The 14,486-nt window shown below is 35.1% G+C and overlaps 1 protein-coding gene across 2 annotated transcripts in view; it reads left to right on the top strand.

Annotated features, from left to right (window-relative positions):
• The window catches only part of PRMT3 (protein arginine methyltransferase 3), a 129,866-nt gene extending 115,686 nt beyond the window's left edge, over positions 1-14,180 (top strand). For both annotated transcript variants that reach the window (XM_059407077.1, XM_059407057.1), the window contains one exon: positions 10,290-14,180. In XM_059407077.1, the coding sequence (XP_059263060.1) occupies positions 10,290-10,399 (110 nt within the window). In that variant the 3' untranslated portion in view covers positions 10,400-14,180. The remainder of the gene's footprint in view (positions 1-10,289) is intronic.
• Positions 14,181-14,486: the final 306 nt, after the last annotated feature.

Raw genomic sequence — 14,486 nt, 5'->3', positions numbered from 1 at the left:
GTCAAAGTAAGAAGCAATACTTAAAAATGATAACTGGGGAATTCAGTGTGGCTGCCCCTGCAGAAGAATAGAAATAGGATCAGGGAAGGCTTTATAGAGGATTCAGTGCCATAGACCTGAATTATTCCTTTTAGAAATTGAGGGAACTGTGGGAGAATGTTAAGATTTGACAAAACTTGAGTGGTGGGTCTGGGTGGTCATTATACTGTTCTCTCTCTGTTTCAAATATTCCATAAAATTCCGGTATAGTTTATTTCACTGTTGGTGCATAAATTGAATTTGGTAGATGCACATAAACACTATTAGAGTGAAGCAGCACCTCGTTGTCATGTTTTACTTTAAGATTGTAGTGCTACGGAAATGAAACTTTGATGGTCTCATTTTCTCTTTCTCCAAAAAGCTTGAGCACAGCAAAACTGAAGTGTGATGAGCACAAATGAGATTTTATTACATTTTCATTTGTTTTTGTTTGGTTGGGTTTTTGTATAGCTTTGGTATTTGGATTGATACTTGGAAACTTGAAAATGTTGCTTTCTTCACAGTTCCCATTTTATTATCTTAGTGCTAAATTTTAAAGGTTGTGCTAATTCATTCATGTTTAAATCTTGGGAGAGATTTAAGATAGCATTTGAATTTTCTCCTACTAATTACAACAAAGTATTATTTTATTCTAGTGAAATTTTGAAATCCTAACTACTTATTACCCAGTAATCCTTAGAGTAACTGATTCAGCTTTTTCAGAATACTGTGAAGGAGATGTATGATTGTAATATTGCCTTGTCTACATTCTGTATTTCTTTTATTGCCATTGTATATGTGCTTATATTTAAATAGTAAGACCAGTACACCACAAAATTTTGGAATCCCCTAAAATACAACCAGGAAAAACTTAAAAGGGAAATTTCAAAGTAAGGAAAATGTGGTCCTTCTCAGCTGTGATAGTATAAAGAAGGGATTATATAAGGGAATACAACACCTTTTTGTTGTTGTTTTTTTTAAACCCTCCTAAACCGCTGGTGGTAGTACTAGTGAGTAGAAACCAGAAGTTGCTGGGCAGAGTACTAAAGAAGACATGGTAATCAGCAAAAGCCTCCAGAAATCTACACACAATGCCCCCTTAAGTTTTTTTGGTTTTGGTTTTGGTTTGGTTTGCTTTGGTTTTTGCCCCTTGAGTTTTAGATGTGTACTAAGATACATGGAGGTAGGATGAAATGCCTGTGGTCAAGCAAAGCATCTGAGGCAGCTGTGAACAAACACTTCTCAGAGATTCCATGTAGCTCTGGGTATTTGAGTTTCAACCAGCTAGAGTGGGGACTCCTTTTGGACTCTCTTCAGTCCAGAAGGACCATAGCTTCATAGTAGGAATAAACTATCCCTAAACTAAAGGCTAACCTGCATGTTCCTTAACAAAGCTTAAAAATAAGCCTCCTTAAAAGAAAAAGAGAAAACAGAAAGAAAGAAAAAAAAAACTGGACCAAAGTAACTTTACTGGCAAAAAAGGAAAAAAAAAACACTGAACAACATAAAATTCATCATGGCCTAAACTTCCAATCAAATGCTAAATTCAGGAAAATGTCAATTGAAAGAAACAGATCCAGAAATGAAATTAGCACACAAGCATATTGAAACATAACTGCTGGGCGCCTGGGTGGCTCAGTGGGTTAAGTCACTGCCTTCGGCTCAGGTCATGATCTCAGGGTCCTGGGATCAGAGTCCCGCATGGGGCTCTCTGCTCAACAGGGAGCCTGCTTCCTCCTCTCTCTCTCTCTCTGCCTGCCTCTCCGACTACTTGTGATTTCTCTCTGTCAAATAAATAAATAAAATATTTAAAAAAAAAAAAAAAAAGAAAGAAACATAACTGCTGTTATATGAGAAGATATTTAAAACCCAAATAGAACTGCTAGAGATGAAAATTATAGTATCTGAAGTGAAAGTGCCATTCGATGCAATTAACAGCAAAAAAGGTCAGTTTTCTTAAAGATGCAGCATAAAATATATCCAAAATGAAGCACATAGAGGGAAAAAAGACTTTTTAAAGAAATGAACATATCCACAGTAACCAGTGGGAAAATATGAAGCACACTAATTTAAATGTGATAAAAAGTCCTTGAAAGAAGCAGGGACAGAAAATATATTTGAAGATGCAGTAATGGCCAAATTTTCTTTCATTTGATAAAAGCTATAACCCACAGATTGAAGAAATTCAATGAACCCTAGGTAAGATCAATACAAAGAAAACAACACCAAGACATATCACAAACAAATTGCCAATAAATAGTGATAATAATATCAAAGTCTTAACATGAACCAGAGAAAATAAAACAGAGGAGCAAAGAAAGAATAGTATCAGAATATTCTTCAGAAACTATGTAAGCCAGATGATAAATGACATTTTCAAAGTGCTAAAAGAAACTGTCAATCTAGATTCTATATTTAGAATAAATGTATTTAAAAAATGAAGCCTAAATAAAACCCTTCCAGAAGAAAAACACTACAAGAATTCATCTCCAGCAGATTGTCAATACAAGATAAAGTAAGCTTCTCAAGTGAAAGGAAAATATCACCAAGTGGAATCTGAACGAAGGAATAGGAAATGTCAGAAATGGTAAATGTGTGACTTCGTAAAAAAAAGACTTTGTTTACTCATTTTTTTAATTTTGTAAAAGATAATTTAAAACAAAAATAATATATTATGGGTTTCAAAACAGAGACATAAAATTATGGCAGTGATCAAAAAAATTAATGAGAAAATGGAAATATATTAAGTTTTTACATTGCACATGAACTCATTTCATGACAAATCATGATAAATATGTATATTGTAAACACCAGAGGAACAAGTTAAAAAATTTTTTTTAATTAAGCCACAAAATATAACTGATAAGCTAGTAGTGAAGATGAAATGGAATCTCAAGAAAAAGATTTGGTTCAAAAGAAGATACAATCGGGGTGCCTGGGTGGCTCAGTGGGTTAAAGCCTCTGCCTTCGGCTCAGGTCATGATCCGAGGATGCTGGGATCGAGCCCCGAGTCGGGCTCTCTGTTCCATGGAGAGTCTGCTTCCCTTCCTCTTTCTCTGCCTGCCTCCCTGCCTACTTGTGATCTCTGTCAAAAGAATAAATAAAATCCTAAAAAAAAAAAAAAAAGAAGAAGAAGAAGATACAATCATTAAGAAATAGAAAACAAATGGTATGGGACACCTGGGTGGCTCAGTCAGTTAAGGTCTTGGTCCCAGGGTCCTGGGATCAAGCCCAACACTGGGCTCCCTGGCTGCTGGGGATCCTCCTCCTCCCTCTGCCACTCCCCCTGCTTGTGCTCGCTCTCGCTCTCTTTCTTTCTCTTTGTCAAATAATAAAATTTTTTTAAAAAATGGTATGATGGTAGACATATTCAAACATGGATAACTATATTAAAACTAAATGGTATGTATATCCACATAATGGAATATTATTGAAAAGAAATAAACTGATGCTATGAAATGACATGGAGGAAACTGAACGCATATTACTGAGTGAAAGAACTAATCCCAAAAGGCTGCACACTGTGATTCCAGCTATATAACATTCTGGAGAAAGCAAAACTGTAGAGACAGTGGCGGGGGCGGGGGGCGGGGGCGGCAGATAAAGTGGTTGCCGAGGGCAAGGGATACAAATAAGCAGAGCACAGAGGATTTTTAGGGCAGTGAAAATAAGCTTTCTCACCGAATGCACCCTGAATAAACCAGAATGCGTGGAACAGCTGTTTGAGATCCCTGAAAAGTAAATAATATCAGATAAATTGAAGAAGACCAGAATTCGAATACCCTGAACTGGTGATAAATTTATGATTTGTTTGCTTCGAGTATCCCCAGTCTGATCTCAGGCAGCCCAAAACTCAGAATTAAGGCATCAGCACAGATGAACTAGCTCCTCTAATTCTAATTTGAGGAATGGGCAAAGGATCTCCTAATGCTTAGAGAAATCCCCATTTTTCTTTTCTTTTTTTCTCTTTGTTCTCTTATATCCTAGCCCCAATAACCCCACAGTGGCTGCAGTAGGGATCCACAAACACCTTAAACTCTGAGGGACAGTATGTAAATGAGTGGGTGTGGCTGTGTTCCAGTTAAGCTTTATTTACAAAAACAGGCAGCCAGCCTCAAAGCCTTCCATAAAACAAATCTCCATGGCACAAATTGCTTCACTGCAAATTCTTCCTGCTACTTCAAAAAGAAATAACACCAATTCTATACAGTTTCTTCCAGAAAATAAAAGAGAACTAATTTTATAAGGGCCTTGATACCAAAAACCAGACAAAAATTGTACAAGAAAATTAAACTACAGAACAACATCTTTCATGAATATAGATATACAAATTGTCAACAAAATACTAGCAAACTGAATCCAGCAATATTTTTTAAAAAAACAATACACTAGGACCAAGTGGGGTTTAGTCCCAGGAATCCAAAATTGCGTCAATAATATAAAATTCAAAAATATTTTAGAATCATTTAATGGTCTCTTTTTTTATTTTATTTTATTTTTTCAATGTTCCAAGATTCATTGTTTGTGCACCACACCCAGTGCTCCATGCAATATGTGCCCTCCTTAACATCCACCACCAGGCTCAGTCAACCATGTTAACAATCCGAAGAAGAAAAACCACATGGTTACATCCAGTGGATGCAGAAAAAGCAGTTGAGGGGTGCCTGGGTGGCTCAGTGGCTTAAAGCCTCTGCCTTGGGCTTAGGTCATGGTCTCAGGGTCCTGGGATTGAACCCTACATCGGGCTCTTTGCTCAGCAAGGAGCCTGCTTCCTCCCCTCTTTCTGCTTGCCTCTCTGCCTACTTGTGATCTCTGTCAAATAAATAAAATCTTTAATTTAAAAAAAAAAAGCAGTTGACAAAACTCAGTATCTATTCATGATAAATACTCATAGCATACTAGAAATAAAAGAGAACTTCCTCAACCTGATAAAAGGCATCCACACAAAGTCCATAGCTTAGCGTCATACTGAATGGAGCAAAACTGAATGCTTTCCCTCTGTATGGGGCAAGGCAAGAATGTTCACATTCACCACTCCTATTTTCTTATATTGGAGGTCTTAGCCAGTGTGATAAGGAATGAAAAAAGAAACAAAAGTCATTGGAAAGGAAGAAATAAATCTGTCATTATTTACAGGTAATATAATTGTGTCCACAGTGAATTCTAAGGAATCTCAAAAAACTACAGAACTAATAAGAGAATTTAGCAAGATAGAGATTGACAGGCTGGGAAAAAAAAAAAAAAAAAGAAGGAAAGAAAGTAAGAAATTGGCAGGCTGATTCTAAAATTTGTATGCAGATGCAAAAGACGTGGAGTAACCAGCAGTTTTTCAGAGAATCATATTGGAATCCTTATACTGTATGATTTCTAAACTACTAAAAAGTTACATTAAACTAGACAGTAAGATATTATACTATAGGCAGACAGAGATTATTATAACAAGTAGAGAATCCAGAAATAGACCCATTTTTGTATAGTTAGTTAATTTTTTTCCAAAAGGTCACTGTATTCACTTGGAAAATGATAGTCTTCAACAAATAGTGTTTAGAACAACTTAAGTATTTGTACAGGAAAGTAGTTTTCATGCTTACCTTATACTGTATTCAAGAACCAAATCTAAATGGATCAAAAACCTAAATATAAATGTATAAAACTGCAAAACTTCTGGAAGATAACGTAAGAGATAGTCTTTGAGACTTGGGGAGGCAAAAGTTTAGGAAAGTGAGATAATGGTAAAACCCATAGCTGCACACATAAAATGTGCACATTTTACCATCAGTTATGCCTTACTAAAGTTAATTAAAAAAAAAAAAAAAAAAAAAAACCTTCACTGTCAATATTCCCAGGATAAAATCCAAATTTCTTTCCGTGGCCCTTTATAATCTGACCATTTCTCCTCATTTCCAGTCCCAGTGTGTTACATTCCACATCAGTAGCCCATCATATGCTCCAGCTCATGTGGATTTATACAGACCATGCATTTTTTAGCTAACTTTCCTATCTTTTCTTACTCCTTGCCTTACTCTAAGATAGTCTACCTAGAAAGCTGTTTGATCTCTTTCACTTGATAAATTTCAGTTTTCTCTGCATTACCCAGCTTATTTCTATAAATCTTCCCTCACCTTAGAAAATTAACTACTGTCTGCTTTGTTCTCCTAGATCATTTCATGCATACATCTGTGTTAGTACATCTCAATATGCTGTGATAAAGGGTTTTCTAATAGATAAGTTGTCTTTCTCCTTTTTGATCTGATGGTAGTATTTGCCATATTGTAAATATTTTACTGAATGTACCAATAAGTATAGTGATAAGCATTGTCATTGAAATTTCATTTCCTCTAATCACCTTGGGTGACATTGTGCCAAAGGCATTTACTGGCCGTTTTATTTGGTTGTCCCATTTTGTCAACTGTGATGTTCTCAAAAATTTTATCATACTATTGAACTTGAATAGCTTGGTGTTCAGATTTATCTTGGCATGTTTGAAGAGTTCTCTGTAGTTGTGTTTAATTACAACTAAAAGTAATTTTGGACTCCTTATGCTCTAAAATTATTAGATAAAATTACATAAAGCCAAGTGTCTATTCAGAATAATTTGCTGTGCATATAAGTCTTGTTTTAGTATCTAGAAACTAATATGTTAAGATTTATAAAATAAAATATTATAAATATGTCTTTCATTATGCTGCCTAGATTGTGGGGCATGGGGGCAGGTGTGTGAATATTTTTAGTAACAGTAAATCTCTTTTTCCACCCTTAAGGGTAGACTTGATATTTAGAAAATAAGAAAAGATGTTGTGTGAATAAGGAATTTCTCAGACTAAGAATTGTACATTTGGCCAAAAGCAAAATGGAAGTATAAAATAATGAGCCTAGTTTGTTTTGTTTGGTGTTTGGCTTTTTTATTATATTTTATTCACAGCCTAGATCTAAAAATATTTCAGAAGAAATGCTGTTAACATTTGAGGACTTCTAGCATTCTGGGAGTAACAAACCATCCTCCCAGAATTAATACTTTTAAAGTAGTTAGAGAACACTTACTTTAAAGTTTAAATTCAATGTGTTTGTCCCCTTTCCTTTAATGTACAATTTTTTACTGTATGAACTTATATGGCAGTGTTTACTGTAAAAATCCATATCTTTTTCATGTAATTTCGCTTTGAAAATATGACTAAAGTCAGGCTATTTATTTTTCTTTCTCTGTATGTATCTAGTAAGCGTTATATGATGGAAAATCCATCTTTTTCTCTTTCATTCTTTAAGCTCTAATAGTGATAATAATGATTTTAAAATTTTTCCCCTTCTGGGGAAATGAAATTTCATTGCTCTGGAAGAAATTAATTTTAAAAAGCCACTAGAACAGAATTGAAATGAAATCAATTTTGCTCTTGATTGAACTGCAACACTGCTTTGTGGTACTAATGGCCGTCTGCCGATGATAAAAACAAGGTGGTAACAGCTCAGCTCCACAGAGAATGTCCTTTGCAGCTCCCATACAGTACACATGCTTAACGGCATCAGTCATTTTATATCTATTTGACACTGATTAATTACTACGATCCCTTCTGGTATTACACCTACTGACTTGGCACTTTTGTCAGGCCTAAACAATTGACGGGAGTTCAGCAGGGTGAATTATGTATTTATTACTGTGACCCTTCATGCTATTTAATTAACTTAAATAAGTGCTGTTTGCACCCTCATTTTGAAATTAAGATTATTATAGAAATAGTTACTTTGCTTGTATTTCACCTTAAGACATGAAAATTATACTAGTTTATAAGGGAATTAAAACGTCCTGTTAGGACGTTTTAATTATTCAGATGTTTTGTTTACTATTGATGCTTAAATTTTTTTTCTTTCATGAAAATTTATCAAAAGTATCCATAACTAGTTCATCTTGACTTGTGCTACATAGAACTCTTCAATGTATCCTTTAAACTTGAAATGAAGAATTTGATGCCTGCCTCATAAGCTCTATAGAACACTTTTGATTTTGACCATTATCTTAAGGATTAAACTTAAACAGCAGCAACCATTAGAGGACATGCACTAAAAAGAAACATTTGCAACAATACCTCCTATCCATCAACAAAATCACTAACTTGAATGCACAAAGGATTTTTTTTTAAGGTGGTGGTTAAACATTTGAAATGATATGGTAATCACTGAAGTGTAATCAAAGTAGTCAGATTCTGACAGTGTTTAAATAACAAAAGTATTGTATTGTTTTCTTTTACTCATTTTTTTGTTTCGTTTCTAATAACACCAGCATTGTTGAAGATGGCAGGAATTAAAAACTGGAATATACTTTATGCCTTTTTGAAAGTATTCCACTTCTAATCATTCATCCTAAGGAATCAAATCAAAATTCAGTTTTTTTTAAATATTCGCTATTCTAAGAAGTGAAAGTAATAGAAGTAATAGTGTTTGTTTGTTTTGTTTGTTTGTTTTTAAAGATTTTATTTATTTATTTGACACACAGAGATCACAAGTAGGCAGAGAGGCAGGCAGAGAGAGAGGAGGAAGCAGGCTCCCTACTGCACAGAGAGCCCAATGCAGGGCTCGATCCCAGGACCCTGGGATCATGACCTGAGCCGAAAGCAGAGGCTTTAACCCACTGAGCCACCCAGGTGCCCCAAAGTAATATGTTTTAAATTGCCTGCCTTGGGGCACCTGGGTGGCTCAGTCGGTTAAGCGTCTGCCTTCAGCTCAGGTTATGATGCCAGGGTTCTGGGATTGAGCCCCGCATCGGGCTCTCTGCTCTGCTTGTGTTAACTCTCTCACTGTGCCTCTGTCAAATAAATAAATAAAATCTTTAAAAAAAGGAAAATAAATTGCCTTTTTTTTTTCTTTTTTAAGATTTATTTATTTATTTGGCAGGGTACAGAGAGAATTGTTAAGGTGACTCCCTGCTGAGAGTGGAGCCCAACAGGGGGCTCCATCCCACTATCCATAAGATCACAATAGTCACTGAAACCAAGAGTCAGATGCCTAATTACCCAACCTACTGAACCACCCAGGGGCCTCAAGTTACTTTTCTTTGAGTATATTCCTTGTGATTTTTATTTTGATTTATGGAATATTTAGAAGTCTTTTGTTTAATTCCTAAATGTTTTGGGATTATTCAAGTATCTTCAAGTATCTTTCTGTTAATTTTTAATTTTATTCAGTTTTGGTCAGAGAACATATTCTGTATGATTTCTTTATGTTTAAGTGTATTAAGATCTGTTTTATGACCCAGCATATGTAGATGTAATCTGTCTTGGTTCTGTAGATGTCAACCAGGTCAAGTTGGATAATAGTGTGTTAAATCTTCCATATTCTTTCTAGTTTTCTGTCAAGTTGTTAGTGCAATTATTGACAGAGGAGAGGTGAAATTTCCAGTGATAATTGTGGATTATATTTGTCTTCCTGTGGTTCTGTCAGATTTGCATCATGCATTTTGAAGCTCTTTAGTCATATAGTCATACATAAAAGTCATTAGGTCTCTATGATTTGAATGATTATTTTGAAATGTGTTTCTTTATCTCTGGTTGTATATTTTTTCCTGAAGTCAGACTCTCTATGATTAATATAGAATTACATTATATAGAATATTATATAGAATAGTACTCCTTCTTTTTACTTTGATGCTGTCTCTACATTCAAAGTATTAATACATATTACAATTAATATTAGTATCGGTGATACTAGATTTAATTCTGTCATTTGCTTTTTTTTCAAGTATCCCCTGTTATTTCTTGCTTTTTTCCTTGCTACTTTTTTTTTTTATTGAATACTCTTTATTATTTCATTTTATCTCCACCCTTGGCTAATTAACTACATGTGTTGGGTTTGTTTTTATAATTGTTGCTCGAGAGTTCCAGCATGCCTTTTTAGCTTACCAGACTACTATCAAACATTGGTACGCCATTTCATTTATAACTTAAGACTCTCAGTAATTTACTTCCATTTACCCCTTCCAATCCTTTGAGCAAATTTCACTTCCCCAGTTGGTGCTATACATGGATTATCTCCCAATGCATCGTTGTTATTCATGCTTTAAATATTCAGTTATGTTTTAAATTAATTTTAAATTTTTTCATTTTTTTAGATCTGCTTTGTTCAAAAATTAAACATAAAATTGTCCTAAAAATTTATTAATTTTTTTCCAAAATGAGTGAACTGTCTCACAACAATAAGCAAGAAGTACTAGGTATACATTATTATTTTCCTGCCATACTGTATTCCTTGAATTCTTAAACACATCTTTTGCCTCTCTTCCATAGGTGAAGCCTTGAAAGGAAGGATAACAGTCCACAAGAATAAGAAAGATCCACGTTCTCTCATTGTGACCCTCACATTGAATAATTCAACTCAAACTTATGGTCTCCAGTAAAAAGGCTATGAAAGCACAACTAACTTGCAGTTTTTAGTATGGCAGTGGGTTATGAGTAGGAGTGGAGAGAGGGGGTTTTATGTGAGCATGTAGCTGATGGATCTTTTCTAATGAGTCTACTCAAGATGAGAGACATGTGGTTGGAATCTCATATAATTCAGCTAAGGAAGGGAACAACAGTTCCTAGTGGACCACCTACATTATTATCACAGTCTTGGAAGTCTGCTCAGCAAGATTTTACAAATGTAACCATTACATTGAGTTTAGCTATACTGAAAATATTTAAATAGGCCTAAATTTGAGACAGAAGTAGTCTTTTGTTGTTTTTAATGTTTCTTACTATAAATTTTAAGCACTAGTAACTGATTAGTTATTTGGGTAATGTTATATTAAACTAGTAACTATATACAAACTATTGTACATTTTATTACAGATTTCTACTCTGAGGAGTAGTTTTTAATTGTATTATTTGGTAGAATATTAGAGTATAAGTAAAGAGCAAGTGGGAGGGACTAAAATATGGAAAAGAACATCACACAAATCATATTTAAAAGACAGCTTAGTTGATTACCCTCTAGTTCTGAACTTCTCATCTTTGCAGAAGTTGCTTCGCCAGACAGTTTTCTAGTACTGCCCAGGAAATCTAATTTCATTGTGTTTATCCTAGGTTTCATACAAGTTTTTAAAAGGTCGGGAAAAATAAGTACTTACTTACTAATATATCTTTTTCAAACTAGATTTACATGTAATTGTTAATCTACTTACAGTTGTGGTGTTTACAGTTATTGACTCAATTTGAAAAGCAGAATAGAAAACATTCAATAAAATGTGTACAACAACCATTAACATTATAAAATATCTTAACATACTAAAGCCTTTTTATAAGATCAGAAGCATTTTAAAAAGTCTTGTCAAAGGAATCATCTTTAAGAAAATGGGGATTTAAGGACAGCTGGCTCATACACTTTTTTCAGTTCAACAGCTGGTTTTTCTTCAAAATAAGACCTACACAAGGCAGCATAGCGTGGTGTTGAGCGGCATGAGCTCTGGGGTCAGTGCCTAGGTGCAGGCTCTGGTGACAGCTCTTACTTGCTGTTGGATCGTAGTCCTGTTCCTTCACCTCTCTCTCCCTTTATGAATACACTAGTTCATGAGTTAATACATTCCAGCTACTTCAATCAGTGCCTGACACATAGAAGACATTCATTAAATGCTACATGGTAGTATCATTAGTCAGTCAAGGATCCTTCCACAAAATATGTGCTGTCTACATTAGATTCGTTTGGGAATTGTTCCCTCATCAAATAGTGCCCTTAAGTACATGAATGGGTGAAAATATTTTGACAGAAATTACTATAGCAAAATTCTTTTAAAAATTGTCTTTTGGTCTTAGGGAACTGGACTACTAGCAATGGCAAAATTAACCCCTTCGAATGATGTATTTCAGATCATAGTCCTTTAAGTCTTGGCTTCTTCTATAAGCGTAATTTCTGTTTTCACTGGGTTAAACCGGCCAGCTTGTTTTTTAATTTAAAACATTAGAAATGTGTGGTGCTGATAATTTAGCTCAAAGTACTTTAAATTTTGTCTGGGAAGACTTCAGGTACAAATTTGGGTATAGTAGAGTGATAAAAATAAGGAAACCCTGTAAAAAGATTTAATGGATTTTTAAAGTAACCAAATACAGCCTAATTTTTTTGCCTTTTCCTTCATGTAAGTGAGTAACAAATTTTTAAACTATTTAAAAAAGCATTTCTCAAAAATGATTTTTTTTTTGTAAACTCTTGTTTGATTTGCCTAGATTTTCATCCAGTGGCTCTTTTAATTTTCTCCTGGTTATAAATAGGCCAACGATAGTTGGTAGGTCCCTGTTTACCTTTCCAGGCCAAAACATTCTAATGTGTGTACCTAAACATTTTATGAGAACATGAGAGTCCAAATGTTAGCTCTTTGATTGGAATTTCAGCCATTAAGCTGGTACAAAAAATTAAAACTTCATAGCCCCTGACAGTGATAAATGCACTGTCCTTTCATGCTGTGACCAATGCACATTTAGGGATAGCAAACTACTCTGTCCCAAGGATTTTATTTCATTTCCATTAAGCTTTTGAGATTTTATTTCATTTCCTATTTTTCTTTGTGAAGATTAACGTTGTTATATTGTAATGTATAGGATTCATCCAACTAGTCATCTCTATTCAGTCAAAGAGTAATTTTTGAACAGAGCATTTTGGAAGGAGTGTTTCAACAAAACAACTCTTGAGGGTGGACAGCATTGCAGAAAGTGGTCCAGTAAGGAGCCCCAACTGCTAGCACATTATAAATTTATAACACATTATAAATGAGGGAGCTGTCATTTCTCTTCGAAATAACCTGTTTGAAAAGGAGAGCAAGTAATTCTGGTCCTGTAGGGTTATTTGCTTCTTACCACTTAGTCTAGGTTAACCAACCTGGTCTGCCTGTATTTTCCATTAACCTACCTTTCTCTCTTTTTAAAGTGGAATATCTAAAATGTATTGTGTGAAGTTACGGAGCTGAGGTCTGCAGTCAGTCACTATCAGGTGGAGCGAGCTTGCTGACAGTACTGCTAAAAACTTAGAATAGGAAAGATTAAAACAGGATCACACATCATTTAGCTCCTGCCAGTCATGCCAGAAATGATCCTTTAAGCTGTAGCATAGATCCAGAACATCTAGGGATTCAGATTTTTCTGTGACGAATATCTCAAAAATGGTGTTACATCTACCCTGCTGTCATGGAATTTGAATCTGTGATGAAAGGCAAGGTCACTGAGATAGCTGAGGCCAAGCATTGCCTACAGTGGGTTGGCAGACTATGGCCTGGGGCCAGATCTACCCCATAGTCCATTTTGATAAAGTTTTACTGGAGTAGAGATAGCTAATAGTGTACGTAGACTTTCTTCACAAGGTTCATTAAGGGCAGTGGCAGAGAATATACACCCAATAAAACACATTACAAAGACTGTAGTTTTTACAAAAACTTGAAGCTAAGCAACTAGATGTACTTCATTTATGAAACTTAGAGGATTAACCAAGACTTCACCCTAATTTAAAATACATATATATAGTATTTACATACTTGAGACGTGTCTGGAATTGCAACAGTGTCCTGTGCAGAGGAAATTAGTACACTAAAACTTTGTAGCTGGTTATCCATTTCAGTTAGACAGTTTTAATGAGACAGAGAGAGGTACAAACAGAACTTTTTCAAAGTTAGAGATGGTTGAACCTCACCCACGAGCTACAAACTAAACTAATGAAGGACTTCCGTGAATCTCACTAACCTCTGGGTTTCTAAGAGGGCTCTGGACCCAAAACCAACTGCCAACATTAGGAGAGACAGTTGGGGTAATTGCTTTTTATCAGCACTTTTCAACATGCCTTGAGGCTCCCAATGCCTGCCTTGCTTGGTTCTCACTCTAGAATGTGGTGTTTAATCACTACACGCCATGGGAAGGTATGTAAAGACCCTGCCCAGCTATCAAGCCTTGGAGGCTCATGTTTTTTTAATGATTTTGTGTTTTTTTTCCCTACTATAAAGTTAGGGTAAATTTTTCCAAGCAAAATGATGAATAAGCAACTACTTTAAAGTATCTTAGCAATTCACTTGTCTTTTCCAATAAAGTTTTCAGTGTAAAAAAAAAAAAAAAGCCTTCCAAAGAAACGGTTTTCATATTGTGCCTCAACATCTTGACTAAGTGGAGTAGTTAGCATTCATTTAGCTCTAGGGTATAGCTAAATATATTGTAAAAATAGTCTTATCATTGAGTTTGTTGTAATTTTTTAAAATTAAGCTAACAACTTAAATAGTAAAGGAAGATGAAACCCCAGACTCCCACTTGTTCTGCATCCCAGGCTCATATCCCTGTGCAGTTCTGTGTGTCTCCTCTTTTCTTTCTGAAATCCCTTGCCCTCCTGAGGATATTGCTTTCCCCAAAGTCCTCTTAAATAGTGACTGTCCTCTCCCACACCACTTATCTCCCTAGACTTGGGTGTGCATTAGGTGACTTCCTTGCTTTTGGTTGCCAGTTATGGACCATTCTCTCCAAAGTCCTTCCTATCCCCTC

Source organism: Mustela nigripes, chromosome 1 (genome assembly GCF_022355385.1).
Source record: "Mustela nigripes isolate SB6536 chromosome 1, MUSNIG.SB6536, whole genome shotgun sequence".
Lineage (NCBI taxonomy): Eukaryota > Metazoa > Chordata > Mammalia > Carnivora > Mustelidae > Mustela > Mustela nigripes.
Note: the sequence above shows the minus strand (reverse complement) of the source record. Positions and strands in the feature narration are given on the sequence as shown.